Genomic DNA, 13,934 nt, shown 5'->3' with positions numbered 1-13,934 from the left:
GGGTTAATGGCTCGAGATCAAGGTATGGAAAGATTGCCCTAAGATTATAGTCGCCTCCTCGACGTGTTTGTATATAGGAGGTCAGATGAATCATGTGGTCTTGTTGACCAATGAAAACAAGATGATAAAAGAAGTAAAGAAATATCTTTTGAATTTTTTTTGGAGCATCTAGATGCAAAATCATAAACAACAATACTTTGCTCTGTTTTAATCTTTGGTGCTCTTTGTTGAGGGTTTTTGCTTTGGAGAGTATGCATGATCTTATGTGTCATACTAGGCCTTTTTCGATTGTGAGCCAAAGAGTGTACAGGCACCCTTTCATGGAAGCTTAATGGTATCACAACTGGAAAGCAGATATTTTTCACTTGAGGCACATCTGTACGAGAGATTTTTTTTTCTCAATGATTATGAAAACTTATAGTCTGAGTTAAAAACTATTAAAGTATAGAAAGCCAGGTAAGACCAACCCAGAACCAAACCCTTGTTGCAGCTAGGCATACACAACCGGCCAAATAAATGAGCATCTCTGTGGGTTTTAGAACAAAATTTCACACACATGATTTAGATTCTGGAGGAGAATTAACATATCAATGTCAAAAGGAAGTTTTCCTTGCCAATATGGGACTGAAAATTATTGACAAAAGGAAATCAAAGTTTTGAAGCTTTGCCAAATTTAAGGAATCAGTGTATTACAGACTAAAATAAACCACTAAATGAATCATTGAAAAATCTGAAGAACATAAATATTTAGACAAAAGCCTTAAATAACGGTAGTTTAATGATATTTGGTGATAAATGTTTTATGGGAAAGCAACATTATTTGGTGCAATGATATTAGGTCTTTTCAGAACCTGAATGTGTGCTTAATGTTTCTGGGCTTAATCTGAGTTGCTACAGTGAACTAGATTTTTTACTTGTACTTTTATCAGAACTACGTTAAGTTAAATATTTGTTATTGGTGAACCAAACTCCAAGAGGGTTAGTGCAATCAATGGCGATATGTGGATACCTTGATATTGTTTCTTAGAACTATAGGAGGCTGCTCAATTCCCATAGTTTCAGCCTCATGAATACTATTATGTAGGTGGGTCTCCATCAATGCATGTGATGCAGCAACATTCAAATGTTTTCCTCTGATTCATTAAAAGTTGAACTCATTCTTTGAATTGCTATTTTCTGCTCATTAAACCCTTTCCATGAGATCTCCAATCACAAAATCTAGGTTTCCACCTTGAGTGACTTTCTTATGGGCTTCAACACTATTCTCCTTTATAGATTTAGGACTGTACCTCTTAGAAAGATTCTTGGCTGTTAATCATATATATTCATATTTCAGATCATCGAATTTTATCACACGTCGATTATGGTGAGTGTTTCACAACTTTATGTCTACTTCATGTAGTTATTCATTTTCTTATCTGTGCTGCTGGGTGTATCAAATCAATATTAACTTTATAATCACAATAAAGAATGACAGTAATAGGTTTACTTCTAGAAGAATTTCAGAAATCAAACTTCTGACCCAATCAGTCTCCACATTAGTAGAACACAAGACAATTAAATTTGCTTTTTGCTGGTGCTTTTGGAGATTATGTTTTGCTAAGTGTATTAAGGAAAATATGAGCAATGGCAAATTTTACCTCTGAAGAGTTCTCTGTTAAGCATTACTATATTCTTCTGTTACTTTAGGAAAAGCAATTTAATGTAAGCATTTTTTTTTTCTTTTGCCATGTTGCTTGCTGTGTTTTTAATATATTTACTCTCTCAATGAGAAAAAGGAAATGTTCTAAAGAGAAAACGCTACACATATTAATTGCAAAAAATATATGAATAGTTAAGGCAATTTTATATGTCAACCATATGTTCAGCAAAGGTAACGTTAGGAGGATTTAGTAATTAGTAATTTTGTGTGATTTCTTTGACATGAAATAAAACCAAACCTGACATTCAAGAGAATGGGATGAATCTTAAGGATTTCATTTTTTTATTCACCAAGGACGCAAATATTTGTTCTTTGTTGACTAAAAATAATTAAAAAATTCTCATTCTTTATGTTCTTTCAGTAAGTACATGTGATCAAAGTATTGTTTCTTATTCACAAATTACTGAAACCTTCTTATGCTGTCTGTTCTGTCATGAAGGTAATGTTATGATGGCAGAACCTTTTTCACCAATATAAAATGCCTATCCTATAAGATTTTACTATCGATGGAGTGCTTTTAGATCATTTCTTCCCCTTTACAACATTCCTGACCACTATGTTGTACAAGTATATTCAAGAAAAAAATTTACTGCTCTTTCTTTTGAAAAATCTGTAGGGAATACCCATTCTTTTCTAGGCTTCTCAGTCTAAAAGTATCCAAAACAGTTGAAATGCATGCTGTTTAGCTGGAAATGATGAAATTATACAGGATTTTTGCCTTCAATTATTTCAATGCTCTTGAGCCGCTAACCAGTAGCCAAATATATTCCTGAATAATTTGTCTAGGACAAAGCCTTCTCTAATCAAGATTTTATCTAGTTTGTTTCTCATGTTTTTTATTTAGTTGGTTTATTGGGTTCAATTTTTGAACTGGATTGTCTCCTAGAAATATTAACTAGTTCAGTTTAATAAAATCTAATTTCTCTTATAAAGGTTACATATATGGAATCTCTTACTTAAACATTAATATCATATTTTGGCTTAGTGATGCTTCTTGAACTTAATTTATTGATAATGGAATACTCACTTTTAGAGGTTGCATGTGCAGGACCTCCTATCATATGCAAGGGCTTACTGGGTTGCTAGATTTTTGATTGCTTGGAATATCAATGATGACGATGATGCTTGTGTTTATCTCTATGCTAGTAGAAAGGCAAGCATATTCCTTACAGATGAGGGCATTGAAGGTGGTAAACATTACCACATTAGTCTGCTTTCTTCATTCATGATTTTCAGCATTGGAGACTCCAACGAAATGTGTCATAATATTTATTATCCATATCCAAGATATCTCTTCCAGAAAGCTTTTTCTTCTATTGCATTTTTTTAATAAAATACATGGGAGGTCATCTTCCCATGCTTTATAAATATAATTCTCTATGGATTTTAAACCCTCTTTATTAGGCAATATTTTTGATGTGCCTTACTTGCTTGGAGATTGACTTTATATCATGTATAATGCACTGTTTCCTTCCCTTGTTGGCAGGGTACGATGTGAAAATTTTGCTTGAACCAGAATACAATGGGCTTCCAGCAAATGTGAGCTAGCAATCACTTGGTAGACCTGATAGATAAATGTTCTTGTCAAGATTTTTTATGACCTGATTCCTGTTGATCACCTCCCAACTACAGGAAGCATTTTATACTAATGACAGCAACTTCATCTGTCTCTAACTCTACTTTTGTCATAATTTCAGGTAACCGAGAAGTTTCCTCATATTGTAAACTATAGAGCTTTCAAGATTTCACAATCTGTGGATATTGGAAACCTTCTCAAATGCCAGTTAGCAGCTGCCTTCTATGGTAAGTCATAAACTATTTATGCCTATATGGTATAAACTTAATGGACAACTTGAAAGTCTCTAGTCAATTACTATGTTAGCTCATCAGACTTATCGAAAATAATAAGATAACTTTGTTGTTGATATGCATGAACACAAACTTAGTTACATCTTGGAGGCTTATATCAACTTTGCTCCTGATATTCATGATTGAGTTGAATAAGTTCGATTATAAGTATTAGAAGTGCATTGTTTTTTAGTAATCTCTATTAGCAAGGTATTTTGAGAAAATTGAATTTTAAAAGTACATAGGCTTAATAATTTTGTTCAGATCTTTATGAGCTTTCAATGAAATCACATTTTTCCCCCGTAATTTTTGTAGAATGTGTTAGTATCAATGGAGAGGGAAACTATTGCTCCATGATAGTGGTTCTTTGTTGTTGTTTACTTTGGAGCTAGCTCTTTCATGCTAAGGGTGGGGAATGGGACTATGCTGGTCTTTCTGTGGAATGGGACGTTCCATTTTCCGACACTAGTAATAGGTGGGACATCCTGTCATCCTATTGGTATTTAAAACCTTGGTTCAAGACCCTTTCAGTTATCCCATTTAATCCAACACATTATATTGATGGGTAAGAGGCGGGTTAGCCAACTAAGGTGGTGTTGAAATAAAAATTGAGAAAAAATCACTTCATCCTTTTATAATTAAAAATAAAAAAGAACAAAGGGTGCCATGCTAATCTGTTGGCTGGTATTGACCTCGCATTGAACATGCTGACTAGCATGGGCTGGTACGATACATTGTCACCTGTATTGACCAACATAGGTTGGCTTTTTTGAAACATTGCATGCATCTCATCATTCAAATTAAGGTCGGCGGAACCATCTCGAACCGCTCAGTTTGTGGCATCCTGAGCCGTATCGGCCGCGGACCAGGACGATTCCGATGACGAAAATGAGACTCTCGCCGAAGAGGGAGAAGACGAAGGAAAAAGAGGAAGAGAGAGAGCGGGGGAGGGAGGGAGAGAGAGAGAGAGGAAGGAAGAGAGAGAAGATCGAGGCTGGCCTCTGCGGCCGGCTGGCGGAGGCCAGGGAGCCGCCGCGCAGAGGAGGGAGCTGCGGAAGAGGGGCTCGCTTCGGTCTCCTGTTTCGTTCGAAACAGGGGTCGGAGGGGCTTCTTTTATTTTTCAGATTTTTAAGTGAAAGTCGGCAAACTAATTGCCGACTTCACTTAATCTTTTTTAAAAGCCCTTCTTCTTGCCAACTTTCCAGCGACTCTCCGGCCTTCGCCTCCTCCGTGGGGCGGCTCTTTGGCCTATGTCTCCTCCGCGCGGCGGCTCTCTGGCCCTCCGCCGCCCTCCCTTAGCCTCCCCCCTCTCTCTTTCTTTTTCTCTCTCGTTCTTCCTCTCCTCCACCTCTTCTACTATGTCGGTACAGGTTTGACACGACACAACGCGGGTCCGTACCGACTCGTCCCGCAAGGCAACTGATACGGTGCCCGGTACCGATTCCGTCGACCCTGATTCAAATGCTTGAAAAATATGATATGTAGGCTCTGTGGTGAGAATGCTTTTGCTTAGAGCGCATATTGGAATGGTTTTTTTAAGATTTAATGGCAAAGGAATGTTCAAACTTCAAAGTCTGTCTAATGACATTTAGTGAAAAGTGTTTGATGAACTAGATGCCTGTGCCACATTTTTGTTTGTAGAAACAGGCTCTGAACTGAATTGTGCTTATCATATTTAGTGAAACTAGGTATAGCTCTGAATTGTAACTTTATCATAATAGCCATATGACCTTATATTAGGGAAAGTTCTGTAATCTTCCCTTGAAGAATTTAACTTCCATCATATTGTATTCAGAAGCATGATATCATCAGCATACATAAACTAGATCATCAGTGAAATGTATCCTTTTAATTTTCATCCTAAAGATTCTCATTCTGCTAAGATCCTCTTGTTTTGTGGGTCCTTGTCATAGCAAAGATATTTGACAGTCATATGGTGCTAGAGAAAGCCTTTTCTTCCCCTGTAATGCTTTCATTACCTTTTTTAACCATTTCTTCACTCTCTTGTTTAATAGAACAAATCTCTCGCACAAGTTATTGCATCATTGATTCCACCTATATTCCACTAAAGTTGAATTCCATGTATTCTTTAATTCCTTAATTCTTCTTCGTTTTGCTTGTCTAGATTTAGAATTTTGTGTTATGAGAACACAAGAGGAATGGTTTCTTTATAATTATATATTCTTAATTTTTTGAGTTTCTTATTGGAAAGCTTAAATTATGGTCAAATATGTAATATTCCAACATGAACAGACTGTTCCTTTGCATTCGTATTATTTTCTAATTTCCTAAGGTAGTAAAGTCTACTAGAACATGCCCTCATTGTGCTGATCTCATGGTCTAGCATGGAAAACACAATTAAAGTCTTTCTGGATACCTCAATTGCTTACATAATATAATGTAGGGCTTTTCCAACTCTCAATGGATGAATGACTCAGAACATGGGAAGAGTTTTGCTTCGGTGCATATTAATCAAATTCCAGCCCTTAAGGATAAAATGGGTATTTAACCCATAAATCACTTCAGCTTGTTAACACTAGGAAGATTGGATTAGCTCTCACTCTCCAGTATCTCACTCTCCAGTATCTTTTGGTCATGTAGCCTCACATAATCTATCTCATGAGATTCTGGTTTTCTATTCCATTCCCTTTCTCAAAGAAAGCTAGCCTCTCTGGCTATATGATCGATAACCAAGATCTTACCATTGATAGATTGGGAAGAGTGACAGAGAATTGAGATCTTACCATTGATAGATTGCGAGAGAGATCATGCAAGAACGATAGAATGAGAGAGCTTATAGGATGATGAGAGAGGGAGCAGAGAGCATGCTTATGAGAGAGAAGTTTTGGTGAGAGAGGTGGAATGAGAGAGATATTGGATTCTCTCCAGCAATCGGGGCCGATCATGTATTGTGTAGGCCCTGATTTGAGTGGGTCCCACATGAGAGAGGGCAGAAAGATTAAGAGAGTGTGGGGGCGTGCGAGAGAGAGAGAGAGAGAGAGAGAGAGAGAGAGAGAGAGAATACAAGATTATGCTCTAATCACCTGAGAAACCCTGAAGTTCTTAATAACTATAGATAATTTGCCCTTTTTGGCCGAGGTATCGCTGCTGACTATCTTGGAAGAATAATAAATCTCGGCTGTTCACTTGAAAGCTATGGACGGTGCTTGGAAAGAGAATGTAATGTACTGAAGCAAAACCAGGCTCAATGAAGAGTTGGATTTGCAAGGCCTCTGTCATGAACATTTTCCTGAATGAAAGTTCTTCATTAGTTTTTAAACTACCTGGTTGATATCTATTAATTTATTTTTTAATGCCATGCATTAGATTTCTGATATGAAAGCTTTATCAGTAACTAACCGAAATCTGTTAATGTGCCATTATAAATGCTTATTCCCCTTTTTAAACAGTCGACGGGAAATGCGAGAATGCTACTGGTCTGCAATTGCCTGGTGTCTTAGATGACTTATTTGCATACAATGGCCCTCTTGGAGCTGTGTTTAGTAAGGCAGCTGTTACACTTTATCTTTGGGCTCCTACAGCTCAAGTATGAGATCTTATCTTACATCCATACACACACACACACATATATATATTTATAATTTTATATATTTATATATATGTATATATGTGTATATTACATATCCATGCACATCCATATGCATACACAATGTACATATAACATATGCATTTATATATAAATTAGTTTAGTGTTCTCAGGGCATAATTTAGTTTTGCCATGGGAAATTATATGATGGGCCATTGAGTTGATGCTTCACACCATGCATTTGGTTCTACATTTTCTAAAACGCATTTAGACCAGAATTTTAGTAGCTTGGAATTTGGATAGTTCTCAACCATAACTTCAAACAAAACCTTCTTTTGATCATTGAGAAATCAGCTATTTATTAATCATTTGATATTTAAGTAATGAGGTTTTTGTTCATCTGTGAAATTATTTATCAACATTTTGTACATTTTAAGTTATGATGAACAATGTGGATCATCGTTTTGGATCTCTGAGCACATAGTGTAGCTGCAAGGCATAATTAAGTTGGTCCCATACATATAATATGCATTCATTTATAAACATGTTTCGAGTCATTCTTGTATTTCCATATATTTAATGATTTCCGTTGTTTGCCTACAAGAGTAGGAGGTGAGTGTATGTGTCTATGAGGATCCATTAGGTGGGGAACCAGTGGAAAGTGTCCAACTTGAGGAGTTTGGTGGTGTCTGGAGTGCTGTTGGACCAAGAAGTTGGGAAGGTTGTTATTATGTTTATGAAGTTTCAGTCTACCATCCGAGCACTTCACGAATTGAGAAAAGCACAGTAAATGATCCTTACGCTAGAGGGTATGCATGTTGTCATATGAAGAATTTGGTTATGATGGATCTACATCAGAAAATTTTGATATATTAAACATAGAACCTTGTAGATATGTTTATGCATGTTCTGACTTTTTATATTTTATTCTTTTCTAATTGTTGGAATAGACTTTCATCAAATGGGAAGAGGACGTGGTTGGTAAATCTTGATAGTGAAAATTTAAAACCAGAGGGCTGGGATAAGTTGGCAGATGAAAAGCCAGGTCTTCTTTCATTTTCAGACATCAGTATCTATGAGCTGCACATACGGGATTTCAGGTCATTTCGCTTTGTTCCAAAATCTCCTGATAACTGCTTAGTTTCATTTTTCTTGAGCGAGCAGATTATTATGCTGCATTTGTGCATTTAAAATACCTGTATTTTGCATCTTCAGGTCTCACATACTGAAATACACTTCGAAGTATTGTGATTCGATGTCCAAAAATGATAGTAGTGTAAACCAAGGAATGTGGAACCGAGCTGAACCGGCCGGTTCCGCCCGTTCCGAGCCGTACCGGTGAGCACGGTTCTGCCATTGAAAACGGCTCGCTGCCGGAGCCGGAGAAGGAGAAGAGAAAGAGAGAGCGAGCGGTGGCCTTTGCCTTGCGCCCCCCCCCCCCCGGGTGGCCCTCCCCTGCTCTCTCTCTTCTTCTTCTTCAGCTCCGGTTGAGATATATGTTTTTCCTTAGCAATGTTATTCGGTTGAGACATATTGTCAAGTAAGCTTGTCAATATGTCATGAGATATTCAAGTATGATGTAATGTTACTACTTCAACAATTTAGAAAGATTGCCGCCTCTTAGATTCACCATCCACAGCTACCGAAATCATATGAATTAGGTCTCCCAACCATATCAGTGATCAGCTCAAGGAACAAGGAGCTGAAACCTAGGTTCTCTCTCAATTACCTAAAGCAACTGACTGAGAGTCTTCTACAATTTCCTTAGTTATGCTATACTTATCCGACATGCCAGTTAAATAACTCAAACATATGTATTGAAAAATGAATAAATTAACAGCACTAATGCCCTAAGATGTATCTCATATCATAACTTTGTTAGGCTACCATCTTCAATGCTTCATGCCTGCTTCACAATTCTCTCACAGCAGTGATTGCCTAAACTACCCTTCCTCATTGCGCCCCTCCCTTCTGACCCCTCACTAGGGGGCTTCCTAACATTTATTTGGGCAGTTTCCCAGCTTTTCTTCCACCCCCACCTTCCCCCCCCCCCCCCCTCATTGTTTTCTGACAAATGTAAGCAAATGGAGATGGGGGAATTTGTGAAAGAGAACGAGAGGAGGGCACACATAAAGCAAGGCAATGAGCATGGAGGGATCTGCTTCATCTAAGGACGTGTAGTTTAAAAAATAACTTTACATTCTACTTTTCCTTCTTACAATATGGAATTCATTTGGAAGTGATCAATTAAAAGATGGGGCACTTAGGTTTGAAAAGCTTGATTGGCTCACCAATTTTCCTCGTTATATAATTATTTCAAGAAGGACATGCTGTTCTTTAAGAACTATTGCCCATGCCCTACTTTTGTTGCTTCTTCAATTGTCCATCCATGCATGTATTATTGAGTCTATTTAACATGCATGCAAGTATTCAACAGACTGTTGTTGGATATCCAATGTATGCCTAATTTTTTATAATATAAAGTGCTATCCTTCAAAATGCATTTGCACATAAAAATCTTTAGAGATAAGGATATGCATAAAAAATTGAAATTACATAAAATATCTGCATTCCATATGCATTCTCTTGTCCTGAATAGTTGCTCTTTTGCTTTTTTAAGAAATTATTAAGCTAGTACTTCCGGTTGTAAAATGAGTTCGCTTGCAATTGGCTGCTTTTTGATGCCTTCAAGATTATGTCTGCTTGCAATTGGCTTCTTTTTAATGCCTTCATTATTTCATACATACGAATTGAATGAAACTATTGATGTTGCTCTGATTGTATAATTCATTTGCAGTGCCAGTGACTACACTGTGAATTGCGATATTCGAGGAGGTTATCTTGCTTTTACTTCTCAGGTACTGTTCATGCTAATGAATGAAATTTTTAATATCTGTTATGCATCTAGAATTCTTTCTAGTTGTTTATTCTAGATATTCATACCTGTATCTTTTGTTTTAAAAGCAGTTTGTTCCTTTTGCCCTCTTGATTAGCATAGCTGAAGCTTGGCTTGCAGATCAGTTGCCTTTGGGAGATGTTGGAAGGGAATGCTTGTGTGAATTTAGTGTAGTGGTGTGAATATTTCTAGTTGTAAGAGCAAAGTAGCATTTATTAAGATATGCAGATCCAATAGGTTTAAATGGCTAACACAGTAGAAGGATACTAAAGAAGTCATTCTTTTGCTTTCTACATTCTGTTGCTTATATTGTTTTTTTAATAGGGAAAATTTAAATTGATAAAAAGTTTCCAATTATCCAGACATTGAGTCAGATCAGATAAACACATAATCTTATTTCAAAGTTGCAAGAAAATTAATGGGTATCATACTAGATCAAGATAAAAGTTAGCCAGTTTGAGCCTTTTGATGGTCACAAATGTTTGTAAAATACTGTATCAAGCTATAAAATATATATTAGTTAACATATCTTAATGGAATGATTATTATTTGACCACATAGTTTAGAAAGGTGTTTTATTGCACATGTTTCCTTCAAACAGATTTTGAGGGTCATTGTGTTTGTGGTCAAAAAATCAGATTGATTTTTTAGGTCAATTTTCAGTGACTTATTATTTGATGTTTAGGCTGTTATGTGACTACTAGTTAGTAATGCAATTTTTTTCTTTGCCATGACATAGTTTTTGTGCTTGTAATTGACTCCTATTTTGATAAACAAAAGAACCCTATTGGGGTCTATATTAGGTCGGTTGCATTTTACTATGATGGTATTCTGCCTAAAATATTCTAGGTCTACTTGTCCATTTCGTTGATATTTATCGATTTACATGAAAGTTCAAATTAAGAGTTTTTCCTAATGAGATTTTTGCACCAATGGGGCCTATGATTTATGCTGCAGATACGACTGTAGTTTCCTAAATTAGAACTCTCCGGCTCTCCCATTGCATGCATAAATTGCATAACCATGAATTGGGTCTCAATTTGTGCTAGCTGCTTTAAGTTTTTGGGAGGGATGTTGAGAGCTTTTCTTGATCCTTAAAGCTGAACCCAATATATCTGGGACAATGTTCACTGTGGTTTAGGTTGGATAAACTATATGCCAATGGTGGAATTCCTAGTTGGAAACATGACCCCTATAATCCTTACGTGGTAATTCTTTGGCTTATTTATGGTGAATCTTTAGTCAACTTAATTTTTTATTCTATTTATTCTGTTTAATTTTTATTCTACTATTCCTTATGATGAATAGATTTCCCCATCCTTATATTTGTGTTTCTGTCTCAATTGATTTATTTGGTGGCATTAGCTTAGTATCATCTCCATCCAACTCTTTAGCTCAAAAAATTGTCTTACGCATTGCCCTGCAAATTAAACATCACTTTTTCTACCAAGCCCATAAGTCAAATTACTCTTGAACATAAATTATTTTGCATTAATTCTTAGTAGTTGGAATCAAGGTCCGCCAAACCGGTACCGGATTCTGTACCAGTTGGTGGACTAGTCGATATGGTACCGGTTCGGACCTTACTGACACGTTATGCTTGGGCGTGCCGGATTCGGAACCGGCACACCTTTTGTTTTGAGTTTTTTAAGTTCAATTAATTGGCAAGCAATCTTTTTCAACTTTTTTAATGATTTTAAGTCTAATTTGATATTTTTTGATGTTTCTATGATCTTCTTTGAACCTAAATAAAGCATCTTATTGTTTTAAAGTGATACAAAACATACAATGATTAATGAGATGTTGCATGCTACAAGAAGTAACATGAAATATCCTAAAATCAACTAGTGAGGTAAAAAATATAAACTAATACAATCAATTACATATATTTAAAGTACAACATACATAGCGATATCTAAAATTTCGTCGAGTGGCGATACCTCTTGTAGATATCTGAATCATTAGCATAATCAGAGGCACATCATCCCACCTCTCTAACCAAGCAGTGTTGTAGACTTATAATCTTGTATGTTCATCCTATAAGAAATATGCTTTGGGTTATAAGCATTCTTGGATATCTCGCTGAAGCTTTGGCTCTGAGTGGTGTTCTTTGGCTGATAAAATGGCCGTCAAGAGGTCTATCTGAATAAGCCAGCATCAAAATTCGACCCATAAGATGCTCCAGACTGCGTAAGATAGTAATCACCGCAAATGGATATGGATATGGTGCATCTAAGGCATCTTCCGGTGGCAACTGCCCTACGTAGTCTGGAGCATCTTATGGGTCGGATTTTGTTGCCGATTTATTCGGATGGGCCTCTTCACAGTCGTTTTATCAGCCAGTTTATCAACCATAGGGCACCTCTCAGAGCTAAGCTTCAGCAAGAGATTCGAGAGTATTTATAATTCGGAGCACGTTCCTTATGGAATGAACATACAAGACTACAATCCTACTTAGTTAGAGGGGTGGCCTGATGTACCTTCTGACTATGTTGATCCGGATATCTATGAGAGGAGAGGTATCACCACTCGACGAGATTTTAGATATTGGCATATATGTTGTACTTTAAATATATGTAATTGATTATTATTTTAGATTATTAACCTCATTACTTGATTTAAGAATATTTTATGTTGCTTCTTATAGCATGCAACATCTCACTAATTATTTGATGTTTTGTGTCATTTTAAAACAACAAGATGCATCATTTAGGTTAAACCGAGATCATAGAAACATCAAAAAATATCAAAAAACATCAAAAAAAAATCAAATTAGACGTAAAATCATTGAAAAAGTTTGAAAAAATTGATTACCAATTAAATCAACTCGAAAAACTTCAAAAAAAAGATGGGTGTGCCAGTATTGAATTGGCACTTCCAAGCATATCGTGTGTTGGTACGCTACTAAAACGTACTATACCGGCCCGTTTGCCGACTGGTATGGGTCCCGATACTGGTTCGGCGGACCTCGGTTCATTCCCTTGGTTCGAAATGGAGGGAGAGGGGAGAAGTAGAGAGAAAAAGGGAGAGGGAGGGAGGGAGAGGGAGAGGAAGGGAGGGGGGAGAGAGAGAAGGGGGTTTGAATGCCCTTAACAGAATAGGAGAAATAGGAATATCCTATTTCATTTCAAAACAAGGGATATGCATTTTTTTATCACTTGAGTGAAGTCGGCAAACCATTTGCTGATTTCAACTCGAAATCAGCAACAGAATATGGATCTCCTTTTTCGAAACAAAATAGGAGGTTCTTGTTTCAGTGAGGGCTTTCGAGCCCTCTCTTTCTCTTAGCATCTCTGTCCCCCCTCTCTCCCCCCCTTCATCTTCCTGCCCCTCCCTCCCTTTATCTCTTCCTCTCTCTCCTTCTTCCTCTCCCCCTCCCTCTCTGGCTCTTGCTTTGTTGGTATGCCCCGGAGCAACATGGTACGGATCCGTACCATGCCGAATTGGTTGCCGTTTGATATCTCCTTTGGTATCAGTTTGACGAACCTCGGTCCTCTATTCCTGTGCTAGAATTGCTCATAGCACCTTGCTCTTACTCTCTCCAGTGCTTATTAATGCTTCACTCCTCATAGTGACAACTTTTTATTGCTATCATATTTAATCATTAATCGAAATTGTTGTAACCTTAACTGCTAAAGTTATGTTTTATTTGTCATTTTATGACCTAGAACAGTTTAATTCTTGTATTGCAACAATAGAATGAATACAACTTCAATATTTAATATTATAAGAATCTTATGAAAGCTCTGCTTCCTTCCTTGGGCACCTGAACATGCTCTTCAATGCTTCTGGTTCAGGAAACTAAGCATCAACCCTAGTTTGAAACTCTAGATATTAATTTTGATAGCCTGTAAATATTATCCTACTACATCATTAAAGATCCCAGTCTAGAATCCCCAACCTGATTTTAGGAACTTTTCCCTTCTTTTCACAAAATGTGA

General features: G+C 36.8%; 1 protein-coding gene across 8 annotated transcripts in view; it reads left to right on the top strand.

Moving 5' to 3' along the window:
* Positions 1–13,934, top strand: part of LOC103719990 (pullulanase 1, chloroplastic) — a 100,504-nt gene that overhangs the window by 15,444 nt on the left and 71,126 nt on the right. For all 8 annotated transcript variants that reach the window (XR_005510655.1, XR_005510657.1, XR_005510656.1 and 5 more), the window contains exons 2-8: positions 2,751–2,889; positions 3,189–3,241; positions 3,400–3,505; positions 6,961–7,097; positions 7,707–7,906; positions 8,048–8,197; positions 9,895–9,955. Coding sequence is in view for 4 of the 8 variants with exons in the window: in XM_039123540.1 (XP_038979468.1) it covers positions 2,751–2,889; positions 3,189–3,241; positions 3,400–3,505; positions 6,961–7,097; positions 7,707–7,906; positions 8,048–8,197; positions 9,895–9,955 (846 nt within the window). In the remaining 4 variants the exon portion in view is untranslated. The remainder of the gene's footprint in view (positions 1–2,750; positions 2,890–3,188; positions 3,242–3,399; positions 3,506–6,960; positions 7,098–7,706; positions 7,907–8,047; positions 8,198–9,894; positions 9,956–13,934) is intronic.

Source organism: Phoenix dactylifera, chromosome 2, assembly GCF_009389715.1.
Source record: "Phoenix dactylifera cultivar Barhee BC4 chromosome 2, palm_55x_up_171113_PBpolish2nd_filt_p, whole genome shotgun sequence".
Classification (NCBI taxonomy): domain Eukaryota; kingdom Viridiplantae; phylum Streptophyta; class Magnoliopsida; order Arecales; family Arecaceae; genus Phoenix; species Phoenix dactylifera.
The sequence above is the reverse complement of the archived record's forward strand: the minus strand, read 5'-3'. Positions and strand labels throughout refer to the sequence as shown.